This window comes from Lampetra fluviatilis, chromosome 5, assembly GCF_964198595.1.
Source record: "Lampetra fluviatilis chromosome 5, kcLamFluv1.1, whole genome shotgun sequence".
Lineage (NCBI taxonomy): Eukaryota > Metazoa > Chordata > Hyperoartia > Petromyzontiformes > Petromyzontidae > Lampetra > Lampetra fluviatilis.
The window spans coordinates 8,895,165-8,909,959 of NC_136279.1; the positions used below are offsets into that span (position 1 = coordinate 8,895,165).

General features: G+C 45.8%; 1 protein-coding gene across 2 annotated transcripts in view; it reads left to right on the forward strand.

Annotated features, from left to right (window-relative positions):
- The window catches only part of LOC144932512 (fibroblast growth factor receptor substrate 2-like), a 34,724-nt gene that overhangs the window by 11,668 nt on the left and 8,261 nt on the right, over window positions 1-14,795 (forward strand). For both annotated transcript variants that reach the window (XM_078856668.1, XM_078856669.1), the window contains exons 2-3: window positions 12,706-12,784; window positions 13,905-14,091. In XM_078856668.1, the coding sequence (XP_078712794.1) occupies window positions 12,722-12,784; window positions 13,905-14,091 (250 nt within the window). In that variant the 5' untranslated portion in view covers window positions 12,706-12,721. The remainder of the gene's footprint in view (window positions 1-12,705; window positions 12,785-13,904; window positions 14,092-14,795) is intronic.

Below are 14,795 nucleotides of genomic sequence, written 5' to 3' on the forward strand. Positions count from 1 at the left end.
ATTAATTTGGGGGTGAAATTTGGCCGGTGCAAGGGCTTCAGCAAACCCGGGCACCAGGCCCAACGACTGAGCAAGCGAAAGCGCCGTGGCACGCTGGAAAATGTGCCACGTCGAGACTGTTCTGCCCTCGTGTGGGCAAGGAGGAGGAGCCGTCGAGGGCACCCATTGCTCCCCACCGCTGCCGCCGCCACTGCTAGCCCCCTCTGCATAGCCTCTCTGACCGACGGCTTGCTGTTGCTTTTGGGCAGAGAGAAACTGCCGAGGGGCTGTGTCTTTCAGCACAGTTGAGTTTTTTGGAATCCTCTGGCTCCTCCTCCCACTGCTTCTGCTGTTGCTTTCCTCACCCCTTCCACCCACCACCTCACCTACCCCCACCACCACTACAGCCTGCACGGCTCCCGAAATTCAGCAGCACGCGCGAGGGCCCGGCAGGGTGAGAGGTTGTGGAGAATGTCAGTCACTGATTTGAGCTTTGCCAGGTCCTAGCCTGCGGCCAGTGCTACCTGCACTGCACAGACTCTCCACTTAACTTGCAACGTGGCTGTGCTGTTCCTTAACTTAAGGCAAGCACATGCTTTGTGCCGTCTCGCTTTCTCTTTCTTGTTTATTATTTTATTTTCTCCGACACCGCAATGAAAAGCATAGGACGTTTACAAATGGGAGTAAGAAGAATGTAATTTGTTTACGCAGAAAAAACCTCACTGTTTCGTTTTTTCCCTGTAGAGTCCTACTGCATTGGGATGTTTGTCCATTTCTATTTTAAGAAGTCTTGCCTGTGGGAAGAAACTGGGATACCTGGGAAAACCCACCCTGCGTACAACATTCAAAGGTCCCCGCAGATGACTTAATGAACCCACTTGCTGTTGTATCCTATCCTGGCCACCTCGCAGCCCAACAGGTATTGGACTTTGACAAATCTGCATGATCCATCCAGTGCTGGATCACAAGCCTGCACTACCACAAACGTTACTATTGTAGAGACGTTATTGCAATCTGTTGCATTTCACTTAGACGTTGTTGTTTTGTTTGTCTGACTCGGTGGGCTTTGTAATTACAAGGCTTAGTGTTTTAAACACGGCATCAAAGCACTACTAATAATGGCTAGTTATTGCCAGAAACATGATCGACTGTACTGATAACGGTTAAAATATAATTGTTGTATATCAAGTGCTCACAAAACAAGGGGAAACAAATTGGTGGTTAAGAATGTGATGTCACGCAACATTCATGGTAACACTGCTCCTTCGGTATTTAAAGCATAGTTACAATATATGAAAGGGGATTAAAAATCCGTGGTCTGATAGTGATGAATGTTAAGTTGAGTACATTTTTCTATGAAGGTTTACCTTAACAGCAATATATCGGTCTAGAAAAATCAGATCTAGAGACATCCGGAGAAAACCCATGCTCATCAGACCTTGTTCCCAGTGTCTTCCACATGCCTTCACAGCTAAAGATTTAGCCACCGGGGAAAGTTATTTTCGAGTGACTATGAAGCAATGTGTACTGTCAAGTAGTGCTTTGAGGCCCTAGAAAAATTGTTCTTCCCTGCGGGGATTACATCCTTGTGACGTTGGTGATGTGCTGAAAATATTGCACTTAAAGAGGACCATGTAATGAAATAACGCCACTTCATCAAGCCATATTATCGACCTATATCAAGATGAAGATTTTTGTTCACCCATTATGGATCAAAAAAGTTAAGAAGCATTGGCTTCTCAGCCATTGTGTTTGAGAGCCACAGGTCTATGCAAGTCGCCTATGTCTGCTAATCTTTATTCAGGATAACTCAACTTGAGTGGCAAGGAGCAAATCTTCAAGTGCCAAACTGAGACATTTTAGTGAGTCGTAAGCTTGGAAAGAGAAACATGCAATGCTGGCCTCATTTTATTTTCTCTCATGTCTCTGTGCAATGCGTAAGCATTTAAGTTGTTATTTTTACTGCTCTGTTATACAGATGTGGCTGGCCGGATAGTACTTTGGTTAGATCATGCTAATCACAAACGGTTCATCACACCAGGCCTAAGAATGACTTTCACTTGGTGCTGTCCACAGTGAATTGTACGCGGAAAGATTTTCCCCCGTTATGGCAAGCCTGACTTACACCACCAGTTGAGATGAGCGTCAGGTCTATCCATCGCTTCAGTATGGAGACTGGCTATAAAAAAAACCGCAGTACTGTAACGTTGGGTGCCGTGTGCATCAGCGGGGTACGGGTGACGTAAGAGTTTTTGTTCGAGCATTTAACGCGCATGCTGCCCAGGAAGGTTGGTATTAACTCTTCGGCTGTGCCTTAGCGGAGGGCACGAATGGTCGAGAAATTGAGTCTCGCATGGGACTAAAGCGGGGCTCGCTTTTCAACCCATGCCGGGCCCTCTCGTCCGCGTAGTGGATTCCGCGAGGGAGTTACCCCACCCTCGCATGCCCGCCCCTCCCTGCAGCCCAGGGATTTACATGACCCCGCCACCGCTTGCAGTGGAAAAAAAGCACACTAGCGCGCACGCACACACACGCACTCACTTAATAAAATAAATTTACCAGAGGCTATGAAAGGATGCAATGTGTGGTGGTGGTGGAGGGAGGGTGGTGAGTGGGCGGATGGGCGGGTGGGCTGGCGGTTAGAGTGGGTGGCAGAAAAACGAAGTTGTAAATGCAGAGTTGGCTGCCTCCTGCCCTTGTGAGCGCTAACTGTGAAACCCGCCTGTGTTGCGCATCGTGTGTGCGGGTGCCCGTGTGTGCCTTGCAATCAACACCAGCCGCTTTCTCCCGCGGCCCGCAACGCGAGCTTACCATACTCCCTATCGCTTTACCTCTACCCTCACCCTGCCCAGTGCTACACACAATATGACGCGCACCCACAAACAACCACTTGCCTGCTAACGCACAGCCACAAAGCCCTAATACAGGCCTTTCTCAAGGCCTAACACAGGTTGATTAAGCCCCTAATGGCTGGGTGCGTTGCCAGCTGAACTACTCGCTCACAAGGGTGACAATTACTGGGGGGGGGGGGGGGGCTCCTGCCTGGACGCCCGGGAGGCTGCCAGCCCCACGGCCGGCGGTGCACAAAGGGCCTCAGTCAACCGGCCAGCGCGTGGAACACTTGCGTTCTTTCATTTAACAGTTTTTTTGCAATCAAGTGTTGAATTTATATATTTTTAAGCCAGTGCCAGCAATGCGACGCTGCCTGTTCGGCTTTGGCTGAGAGATCTCGGGCGGCATGCGCTGTTCTCTGGCTACCTTGTAGCCACTCACCCCCCCTGCCCCCTACCCGATGTCGTTATTCGTGATGCAGGGTTGGGGGAGTTGTACAGAGACCCTGCTGGGAGAGCAGCCACACCACAACCGTGTGTTTATGCTCTTTATAACTGCTATAATAACAGCAATAGTTATTTGGCCAGGAAAACCATCCTGGATACAGGAGGCCACCATCTTTCCATAGGATTAACAATGTTATTGGCTTCCCATAAAGTGCGTACTTATGAACCTGGAGTGATGTCCGGCTGAGTGTATCATCCGACTAAGACTTTTACTCAAAGTTACGATTTTGAGATGGGTGATCTAACTGCAGCGCCACCCAGTCACGTTTGCAGTTATGAATGTGTAGCCATTACCTACTTTTATCCAGATAGAGCCTTGCTGAGTCTCAACACGTATTTTTTCAGGAGGATCCTTGCATTGGGATGTTTGATCAGTTACTTTTATTTGATTGTTTTGCATCGTAGAGGAACTGTATGTCGTGCTTGGGAGAAAATCCATTCTACATGAAAGGGGATTACATCTCAAGCTCCAGGCAATACGGGTCTTGAACCCACTTGCTGTACTGCCACCTGGCCACCTGCCAGCACAGTAAATAGCTAGTTACATAAAGATCCATGAACTAAAATATATTTGTACGTTAATGATACGTCGTATAGGGTAACAGTCTGTTGTTTTCAACTATTATTTTGCTTCCATTGTAGATTCTAAATGCTTAGATGGCAAGCACTTTATATGTACAGTTAAACCCCGGCTTGCCGAGCTTCGAATAGTCGGATTTCACATTTAGCTGCACCAATGTCGGCTAATAATAATACAAATCTTCAACATTTTAAATGCAAGAACATATAGTAAATGACATGACTTGCTATATCTTTTAGAATATGTTATATACAATGTATAATGTAATGCACGAGAACTTGTTACACTTTGTGTTGTTTAAACTGTAATTACGTATTAATTGTACCTGCTGCAATGCATTAGTGGTGAGGTATGGGAGTAGGGGGATGGTAGGGAGGGGTGGGAGATGTGGGGATGTGGTGCACCTCGGACAGATGGACATTACTGTACAGCATAGCGCACACCGCACATGTACCGAAAGTATTTTGTATTGTTTGGTGTATAACAGTACACGCACTGCACACCAATATCGTGCGTTACTTACTACCTAGTCCTCGTTTAACGCGGTAGATGTGTTCCTGAAAAGTACCGCGTTATGCGAAACTGATTTCCCCACAAATAATAAAGTTTGGCGAAATACGTTGTACGCACACACAGTAAGATGGTCGGACGAATAACTGATGGTAAGTTGCCGCGTTTCTGTATCATTCCGCGCACTGTATCTTACCGTACAGTCGTGCAGCTCAAGAAAGCAGTTCGTTGTAGACCACGCGTTATGACGGGTTCCTTCCGCGTTGTAGCGGCCGTGTGTTCCACGGTATGCGAAAAGTGTTTCCTAATAGTAGAAGCGCGTTATAGCGAAAACGCGTTTGGTGAACACTGGTGCGTTAAGCGAGGACTTGTTGGGTTTTTTTCTATAACATGCGTTTTAATTTAAATCGTAGAAAGCCGGACTTGTCAGCTAGTCTGACCAGGGCCTCCCCCCAATTAATTTGGCTAGCTGGAGTTTTACTGTCGTATTCTTCCGCGACAGTATTACCGCAATAGGTTACCAAGCGGGCGGTCGTGAGTTCAGTCGCTTGTTGTGGTTGACTGATGAACCCTATTACTGGATGCGACATGTCACTGTTTGCCAACAAATCGTCGTGGTCCAGGTTCACAATTTGATTCAATAATAAATTGTTTTACTTTGCTGGGAATATAACACCTCTAGTGGCTGCAGCATTCGCATGACTATTACATATATTATCAGCTATTATCAATCTTCTGATGGATGAAAGCCTCCCCAAGCCAATATGTTAATAAAAAATAATTGATTCTCATGTGCACTAGTCAGTGAGTGAATAGCGAGCTTAATAAGTGGATTGTAACACATGAATCCGTGCATCTTTAAATGTCCGCCCCCCATTATCATCTTCCTCATCCTTTCATTGCCTGTAAAATGAACACCAGCTGCTGAGGCTGCATGTCTGCACAGCATTAGCTGCTGTCAAGACTGTGGTACCCTTTAAAAGAGACGAGTCCCTGATGCAAGAATGCAGACTTTCCTTGACCAGCTGAGGATCCGTTAAGATACAAATAGCTCTCTATAGAACTGGGCTTCTTTGATGGAAACAAACATCACACTGTATTCAATTACCTAATGTAGCAACGTCATTACGAATGCAGGTAGCGCGTGCAGAAAATCAGAATTAAATTATTATTATTATTGTTCAATTTTTTTTTTACCAATGATTTTTCCGTCCATCAGTACCCACCAATTAAATCATTGCTCCATTAGGGTAATTGAATAGTCGGTGCACATCGCTCCACAAGCCACAGAGTCTCATTCCTTAAATGCGGAGCGCTCTTTTGTATTAGCTCCCCTGACGTTATTTTCTCGAGCTAACCATTTCTAATTTATTTTTACATTTTCTAAGCGTGGCTTGGTGAAACGCCAGTGAATGTGCATATTCATCCGATTTATTTATGTAAACTTTGTCGTTCAACCGCAGAAGCGGGGTGTTTTCTAAACATAGGGGATGGGGAGGGGGTGGTATAAATAAATAAAAATGCCGTTCGGCTTTCGCCAACCTGGATTGTGAGGTCCCCTACTGTGTTACGCCACAGTCACTGCCTGGATATCTCCTACGACCCAGGCTGGTTGATTTATCTCCAGCAGCAGTTGGCTGATCCCTTTAATAAATACACATTTGAAACGATTCTCTCACTGAAATTCGATGAATTGTCATGATTTAATCCAAGAATAGATTTTTTTTTATTGGTCTCATTTGTGCTGTCGTTTTTTCCCGTCAAACTTTGACTCGTTTAGCACATGTTTCTATTAGCTGTCACCTTTGTGACCCCGGTTGAATTCGTACCGATTTCATAATATCTCTCCATACGGTCTCTCTCATGTGTACGACGTAATTTGTATCATCTCACTCAAGTCCAACCTTGGGATTAAAAGTAAAAAAATGCACACGTTTGCACAAATGGAAAGAATTGGTCTTGTACGTGTGTGGATGCACGTTCCCTTTCGCTCAAAGTTTGTTTTTAATGGATGAATTGTTACGTGACGGGTAATGGGCATCATCTGGTGAGGTGGGAAAGTGTGTTCAGCAGGAGCATGTGGTGGCGGAGCCGCAGGTGTGTCGCGTGACCTCCCATCGTGGCTCACTAGCAGTACTTTTGCGAGCAGTCTGTTGAAGCCAATGATTGAGTTGGGGATCGATGTCAGTACTTCTTCATATGCATATTTTACAGATGGTGTACATTTCACAAGGTGTGTGTGTGTTAGTGTGTGTGTATGTGCGAGTGTGTGTATGTTAGTGTGTGTGTATGTGTGTGGATGCATTATGTGGGGAGCGGTGGTGTAGCGGTTAGCGCGCTGCGCTATGAACCCGGCAACCCGAGTTCGATTCCCGCTCACGGCCAACACCAGTGACGATTATCTGAACCGGTCGTGGGCCTCCCCTAGGTCGACTCAGCCTCAAATGAGTACCTGGTGCAGTGTGTAAACATCACCACTCGGGAGACAAAGGCGGTCGGGCGTGGTGCTGGCCACCCACCCCCTCGTGTACCGTTGCGGCCTTCATAGGTGCTCGCTAACAGCACTTGCCCCTACAGTCTGTTAAGGCTATACGGGGGATCTTTGTATGCATTCTACATCATGTTTATTCGACTCTCCAGCTGGGTGACACTGGCTCATAAACTTGACTCGCAGCTCGCAAGGTACAATTTCCAATCCCAGTTGAATGAGCTCGGCCTGGGGGGAATTGATCAAATAAGTATCATTGTGGTAAGTCAACACTACCAATCCATTTAGGAGGCTGACTGCCGTCATGGAAATGTGGAATTTCCATGGAAATGTGAAATTTCCATGACGGAATTGGGGCCAGCAACAGAGATGAATGCCGTTCCAATGTTCGTTTGAGCGTAGAGACACTTTGGCACTAATAGACTGTTGGTTGTACTGACTGTACTGTCCAGAGCTTGTTTTGCTGTTCCGTTGGGTGTAGTCGGGAGCGATTTAGTAAGTGCCCGTAAATATTAACTCTCCGCACTCATTATTTCTAAAATTACACCCCTATAAGGGTGGTAGGGTGAAGGTTCAGTGGTGAATATAATAATAATGTCCTTTGTTTATCCAGAAAAGCCTGCATTGGAATGTTCAGCCAAGTCCTTACTGAGTTTTTTTTGTGTGTGGGAGGAAACTGGAGTACTCAGAAAATGCCCACGCACACGAGGGGATAACATTCAAGTCTCTCCAGATAGGCGCAGTACTGCAGCCCATTTGTTGTACTGCCAGCTCCTGGCCCCTTCATATCACAGTTGGTTTGGAGTCTCATAGCACACGAGGATCTTTGTGCGATCCACCAATCCCAACTCAAAAGCACTGGATTGCAAGTGCAAGTCGCCACACCCAAATTATATCAAGCACTAAATATGGGCCATGTTCAAGAGGGAATTATCCTTCAAAATGTCCCAGATATTATCATGAGAAATCATATTTGCTTCCATTTTGCGAATGAACCCACAGAGGCACAACTGGCAATCGGGGAACAAATAGGCAGCGTTTTTATATAAAAAACGAGTAATGTTGCCGTAGAGATTTCATTTAATGCTCTAGATTTTTTTCTGACAATTGAAACTCAGTGGAATGTTGATATCCCGAGGGTCGGGTCACTGGTTACTGAGTTATGAGCCCGTCGACGTTGACAGTGCCTGCAAACAGCATAGATCTGCAGAGCCAGACCAGACGGCTGCCACACACCATGTTCCTTGTGAGTCTGGACCAGGGGTCTGCAACCAAAATAACAAGAAGGCCCATTTTTTTCGAAATCGGTACAAAACTCAATGTTTCAAGAGCCGCAGTGCATGTGAATACATACGCGCGAAGCGGTCCGTACAGAGCTGCACGCATCTCTGGAGCCACAGGTTGACTACTCCTGGTCTGGACGAAAACTTTGAGGTGATTTACTTTTCTTCATTCTCCCTTATTAAAGGAAGACACAACCCAAACGACAATTGGGAACTCGTATTTAGTTAACCAGAAACAATATTAATTTGCAGAAATACAGCAATGAAATGTTTTAACTATATATATTAAAAACACCTTGTTATTCACCTCTGAAATTACAGCGAAGCGTTTCAGATCCTGGACCAAACTCTGACATTATCTAGTGTGTGCCTAATATGGCCACCTATAATGTACCACGAGTAGGGATGTAACTGCATTGAAAACTCCTATCATGCACTGCGTATGGAAATGTTGCTATAGTGGTTGATTGACATACTTTAGCTGTAATGCCGGTTCCCAGCATGCATTGCACAGTGAAGTAGCAGGAGTGTTTTTACCCAGTGTGCACTGCACATCGTGATGGAGCTGTAAAAACAACAACACAGGCCACAGTGAAGTCACTAGAGCGTGCCAGTACCTGAATGCTTATTTATTTAGTTTCATCTTGGCTTTTAGTGGCAGTGTTCAATACTTTACGAGCCAAAATAAGGTTATATTTGAAGGAGAGTAGTCTTGTGCCAGCCTGCTCTTCTACCTTGTTGAAAAAAATCTCACCATTAAAATCTAAATGTGCCATTGGTGGTGACAAGAAGTCATAAGATGAAAACATTTCCATTCACAGCTCTCACAACGAGCACTACACCACCGTGTATGTTAAAGAAAATGACTAACTTTTTAATGAAGTGTTAGGTAAGTAGAGCTCATTGAAATGGGGCTTCAAAATGGTTTGAAATGCACACAGGGCAGAGAACTGTTAAGTGGATATTTAGATAAGATTTTCTTTATTTAAAGCAGGTAAGTCCCAATGAGAATTCTAACATAATACGCAATCCAAAATACAAACAGCTCTTATCTTTCAGATACGCCCAGTAGCTAGGCAGTGTGTGCAGAGTGGTCGGACCATGAGTTAAGCTTTAAGAAACAAAAACATTAAAATCATTGGCAGATGCCCTGTTATTGTGGCGCTACTGCATTGACATTGAAATGTACGAGTGCTATTACATTGACATCACAAGTATCATAATGACACCCATGACTGTGATGTTTTTTTAAATCGAAACTTCATACTCTTGTTTGGGCAACCTTGAATCCTCTTCCTTTATTTTACAAATATATTGTGGGTAAAAGGCCAGTTATTTGTTTTGAAATGTATTTCAATTATTGAAACTAGCAAAGAGCCCATTAAGATGCCATTAAGATGGTTTTCATAACCCTAACAAATGTTATTATTGGTAACTAAATTGTAATTTATTTAGACTCGAGCAAGAGATCATTGGTGGAGTGGTAGTGCAATGGTGTGTGCGTTTCACTGTGAACCCAGCGACCCGTGTTCGATTCCTGGCCTCGGCAAACATAAGTGGCTAAAGAGATCGCTGAACTAACCAAGCACACGTCTCTCTCTTCACACACCCACATCTAATCCAGCGTGGTGAAGTACGGTCATATAACCCCTCCGTGACGAAAGGATATTTTCATCCAGCAGTGGACTTATTTGGGCCGTACGTTATAATAGTTCATTGAGGTTCTTTATCACTTTTTAAATGGATTAATGGATTTACAGGCTTTATTTGATACCACTTGAGAAATACAAAAATATTTTTGAGGTGTCTGGTTTACTCTGGGATTGATGACACGTTATAATGAAGTGAGAGGAAAAAAAAAGCATTAGCGTGCACAACCGAAATGTAAAACATCAAACACACAGGCTGGTGAGAGTGGAGGAGGACCCAGTGTGTGTGTGTGTGTGTTTTTTTTGTTTGCGATGGCTAGAGGTGAATGGGGGTAGTAAGGATTGTCCCGCAAGTTAATGTTTAAAGAGCGGGGCGCAAGCGGCAAGCGGCACAGTCAACAGCACGAGCTGAGCGGGCTGAGCCGGGCTGTGCGCCCCATGGCAACGGCCAGCGCCACACCACCACCTAGCCCAGGGTGTCGGCAACCTTAGACTCACGGAGCCGCATTCGGCTCTTTAAATATTGCTTAAGAACCACCGTCTTGTAATTCACATGCACTGCGGTTCTTGAAATATTGAAGGGTTTTTTATTGTCTTCCGAATTCGTACAAAAATGGCTGCTATTGTTATTTTGGATGCTGTGGCCCCCGGACCTCTAGCCCCTCAACTCTTCTCTCTGGCATTCCTCCTCTGTTTGTCGATGGAAATATAAACAACTATGGTAGAGGTACCGCTACCATATATATTCAGTCACTGGTATAAATATAGAGGGGTATGTGTGCAGCCTGTGGTGATGAGTCTGCTATGGAAGGAATTAAGTTTTGTTTACTTTTCAACTACTAGTCATGAACAAAACTGCGCAGAACCCTATAACCTGTAGCCTCATTATATTATTTTCCCTCCACCACCTGGTCTCTTTGTACATGAGGTGTGACACAGTGCTCATTGCAATGAGAATAGAGAAAGTATTTTGTCTTGGGTTTATTTTACTTGCATCAAAGGTCATCGATCATGTTGAGCTGATCAACACCATTTGGGGCCTAGCTCCTTACACTCAAAATGAGACCTCGTTCCCGTTGGGAAAAATATATCCAAAATGCTGTGAGTGACCGACTGACGTTCACATTAATATTCTTCTTATAGGGACGTAGATGTGTGTTTCTCTGTAGCCCATTGCTTAATAAGGAAGATGTCTTCTAGTAATCTAAGACTTATTCTAATCGGTCTATTCATGTGCCTTGGCCTCAAAATATCTTAATCTCTTCGTTGTTAAGATGTATTCCGCTTGAAATCAGTACTATTAGTGGCATGCAATACACGTTCATTTGTGCAAGAATTTCAAATATATTTATTTGTATTGTGTTACCTTTGGTTTTGTTTGCCGTGCCAAGGACTCCACGCCCCAAAAGTAGATTACATTTTCAGCTTTCTTGTTTCAACGTCTTCAAATTAAATTCCACTTCCATTTGTCTCATGTCGGCGCCATCACAGTGAGTCGTGCGCCACCTAGTGGCCAGCGATTGGTCAATGCTAGGGACATTCGACTCGACAATAAACGTTTTTCACTTATTTCTCAAATAACACTGCTCAGTGGAGAAAGGGAAGTGATTTGTTCGATTATTGATTGTTTGATGTCAGATACGAAATTTGCCGATAGTGTTTACCTTAAGGAACGTGTCACTGCCTCATATCAGCATCAGAAGCAACACCGTCTAAATTACGCGATGTAACAATCACGGGGTATAACCAGGAAAGCCTCGTTGAGTCCTGCAATGGGATGTTTGGGAAATTGCATGAATGAGGGTTTATCTTGTGAATAATCTGGAGTACCAGTAGAGAGCCCACTCATGACAAGATAACACTCAAATGAGCTTGCCCGACTACCTCCTGGTCACCGTATGGCCCATTGGGTTTGTGGGTCCCACATGTGTGTGATTCACCAACCCTTGCCTCCCAAAGCGCCGCATCACAGGAGCTCGTCACCACACCCATCACTCATCGAGTAGGTTAATTAAATGTCAAAATGGCATCCCTTGGCAGCGTTTTGGGCAAGTCGGAGCAAAGAAAAGGTTGCATATTAAAATTGTTCAATAACAATAAAAGCAAACCTCTTACAGCGAAAATACACTGTGAGTCAGGTGAAAGCAGAGCCAGTAGGTAAAGTTGAGCCACGACATTCACGTGCCTGTGAGGCTCTGGCTGTTTGGCCAGGGCTCCCCCTGTCTGCACACAAGGTGGTCACAGAGATGGAATCCAGACAGGGGTCTCAGGGAAAGACCATGGGGGCACTGGCGAGCCCTCCTATGTGTTTTCAGGTTGTGCTGTTCGGGCATGATGTCTGACATTGTGCTGCACGTGCTGGGAACTTGCTAATGCCGTACAAAGCACAGTACAACCGCAAAAACCAACGCGGTACTGTAGAGGTCACCCGCATCAGTGGTCCTTTGATGAGTGCGCGTAGTGCGTGTGTCGGTTTTATAGTGGTAGCGCATTGTGCAGTGAATCCAGCCACCTACGTTTGGTTCCTGGCCACCGCTAACATCAGTGGTGAATGATATCTAAATCACACCTGGGCCTCCCAAAGGTCAACAAGTAATGTACACCGCTTTGTCAATGTTGTGTCAGTCATGGATGTTGTTAGGCCATGCTTCACCCTGCTGGTCAGGCTTTGGGTGATGTATGGTTGTGCCCGGGAATCGGACGCAGGTTGACGGGTTCTTAGCACAGCACACGAACCATCTTACTCTTGTTATAACCACATGGGCACGTATGTTGGTGTGTATATGGCGCTGCTGGCGTTTGCTGGAGGTGCATCGGGTTCCTTTTTCTGCAGACCGTCGTGCTGAACTGCTTGCCTCTTCTCTCCCCCCTCTGCCAGTTGTCATGTTGGAGCTATGGGAAGCTGCAGCAGCTGTGCTGAGAGGGATGAACCAGACAACCACCCCACTAAGTTTAAGGTGAGAGAGCTTGCGTGTGAATGCACGCGTGGGAGAGTGGTGGTTTTGCAACCGCCGGTACCGGCGCCGTCAAGATCGGCCGGCCCCTGTGAAAGAGGCTCCTGAAGGGTGTGCTTGGGCAGTTCGAGGCAGAGCCTCCCTCCAACAAACAAATGTGGGGGCAAGAATGATGCTCACAACTGTGTCGTTAGTATCCATTGCCGGCATCAGTTGTGCAATTTGGTCAGCAAGCTCATTTTTGCACGTACCCATGCTGAGCTGTGTGTGGCTCTACCAAAAAACTCACGATAAATTGCAACCTAGCGCGGACAAACTCACGCCTACCCCTAGCACATTCCCAAACTCCGCATACTTTGAGGCAAGGTTGCCTCCGCCATCCCCAGGCACCTTGATTTTGGATAGCCTTCCAAGTCCCCACAATACACCAACATAATTCAGATTTAACAGGGGTTTGGCACACTTTTTTTTCCTACCATGCCCTTTGTTGTACTTTCGGGTTCTAAAATTCAGTTTGGAGCCCTGGAGCACACTACTCACCTCTATTCAGAACTCCTACACCACAGACCTTCCACTTGCTTTCACCAGGTGAGCTAGCCAATGGGAGAGCAACTCCACCCTAAACCATTACATCAGGCTGCCTACCTAATTGCTCCAAATAATAACTCAGTGCACGGTTCGAAAAGCGTGAAAAAAAATCGACCAATGGTGAGCAAGCAATTAGTCATTTGCTGGGGTGATGAATCATTCCCCTCCCCTCATGCAAATCCCATCAATCGTGAGCAAGGGTGGTAATTCTGTAGCTCATCCAGTGATCGTCCACTTCCCCACACGTGCAAGTTAAGCCCATCACAGCTCAGTCACACCCAATAGACTGGTGCGCTTGCATCTATAACCATCGTTGTTTGGGACAGTGCTCCAGTGTTCAATTATTGCAGTCATCCCAGCTTCGTCAAAAACTTGCCCAACCCTCTGAGTAGTTACCGCACCTCGTCACAACAACACTAATAATATACAAACATCGTGACGTGTAGTTATCATTATTATTGTACCTCTTCCACTGCCCTCTGCTCCTTCCTCACTCTCCCCGCCCCTTTTCCCCCTACCGCGCAAAACTCTTCAGGTGAAGAACGTCGACGACGACGGCAATGAATTAGAGTCGGGCATCATGGAGATCACGGACCAGGAGATAATTTTGCACACGCGCAAGCGGGACGCAGTGCGGTGGCCGTACACCTGCCTGCGCCGCTACGGCTACGACTCGAACCTCTTCTCCTTTGAGAGCGGCCGGCGCTGCCAGACGGGGCAAGGTGAGGACACGCCACGGCACTTGGCGACGTCTCGGCGTTCGTGCTACCGAGCCGGCGGGGGAGTTTGGGGGGCTGCAGCAGCACGACTGTGGTGTGAAGTCTTGAATATGTCTCGGGAAGCGTGAGCTTAGATTTTTTTTCCACTTCGTTAGGCTTCTTCCTCGAGACTAAAATCCTGTTGGGGTGTTTCTATGTGGCGAGCTCTAGAGCGACGCACGTGAGAAGGTGCAGCAGCATTACCTAGTGTGGATTAGAGGTGACTGAAGGGACATCGGAAGTAGTTCTGAGAGGTGATCTTCCTCTAGAGGCCGTTCTCTATCACGAGTAACTGTGACGGTTAAATCTTGACTTAAAGCTTTCGTGACTGCAGGAATTCATATTCTTGGGTCTTTCCGCAAAGTCACGTCGATAGGTTCAAAGAAAATAATAAAGATAACAAAAAATAACAAAAAACTACAACGTTTCGATCGCAACACAAGCAGTCGTCATCAGGAGAAAAAAGAGCGGGAAAGCTGCTGAGGCATGTTGGAGCTGAGGCACAGCAGCTTTCCCACTAGTTTTTCTCCTGATGACGATGGCTTGTGTTGCGATCGAAACGTCGTAGTCTTTAGTTATTTTTTTATTATTTTTTATTACTTTCTTTAAACCTATCTACATGACTTTACCCAAATACCCAAGAATATGTGACGGTTAAATTGAGATTT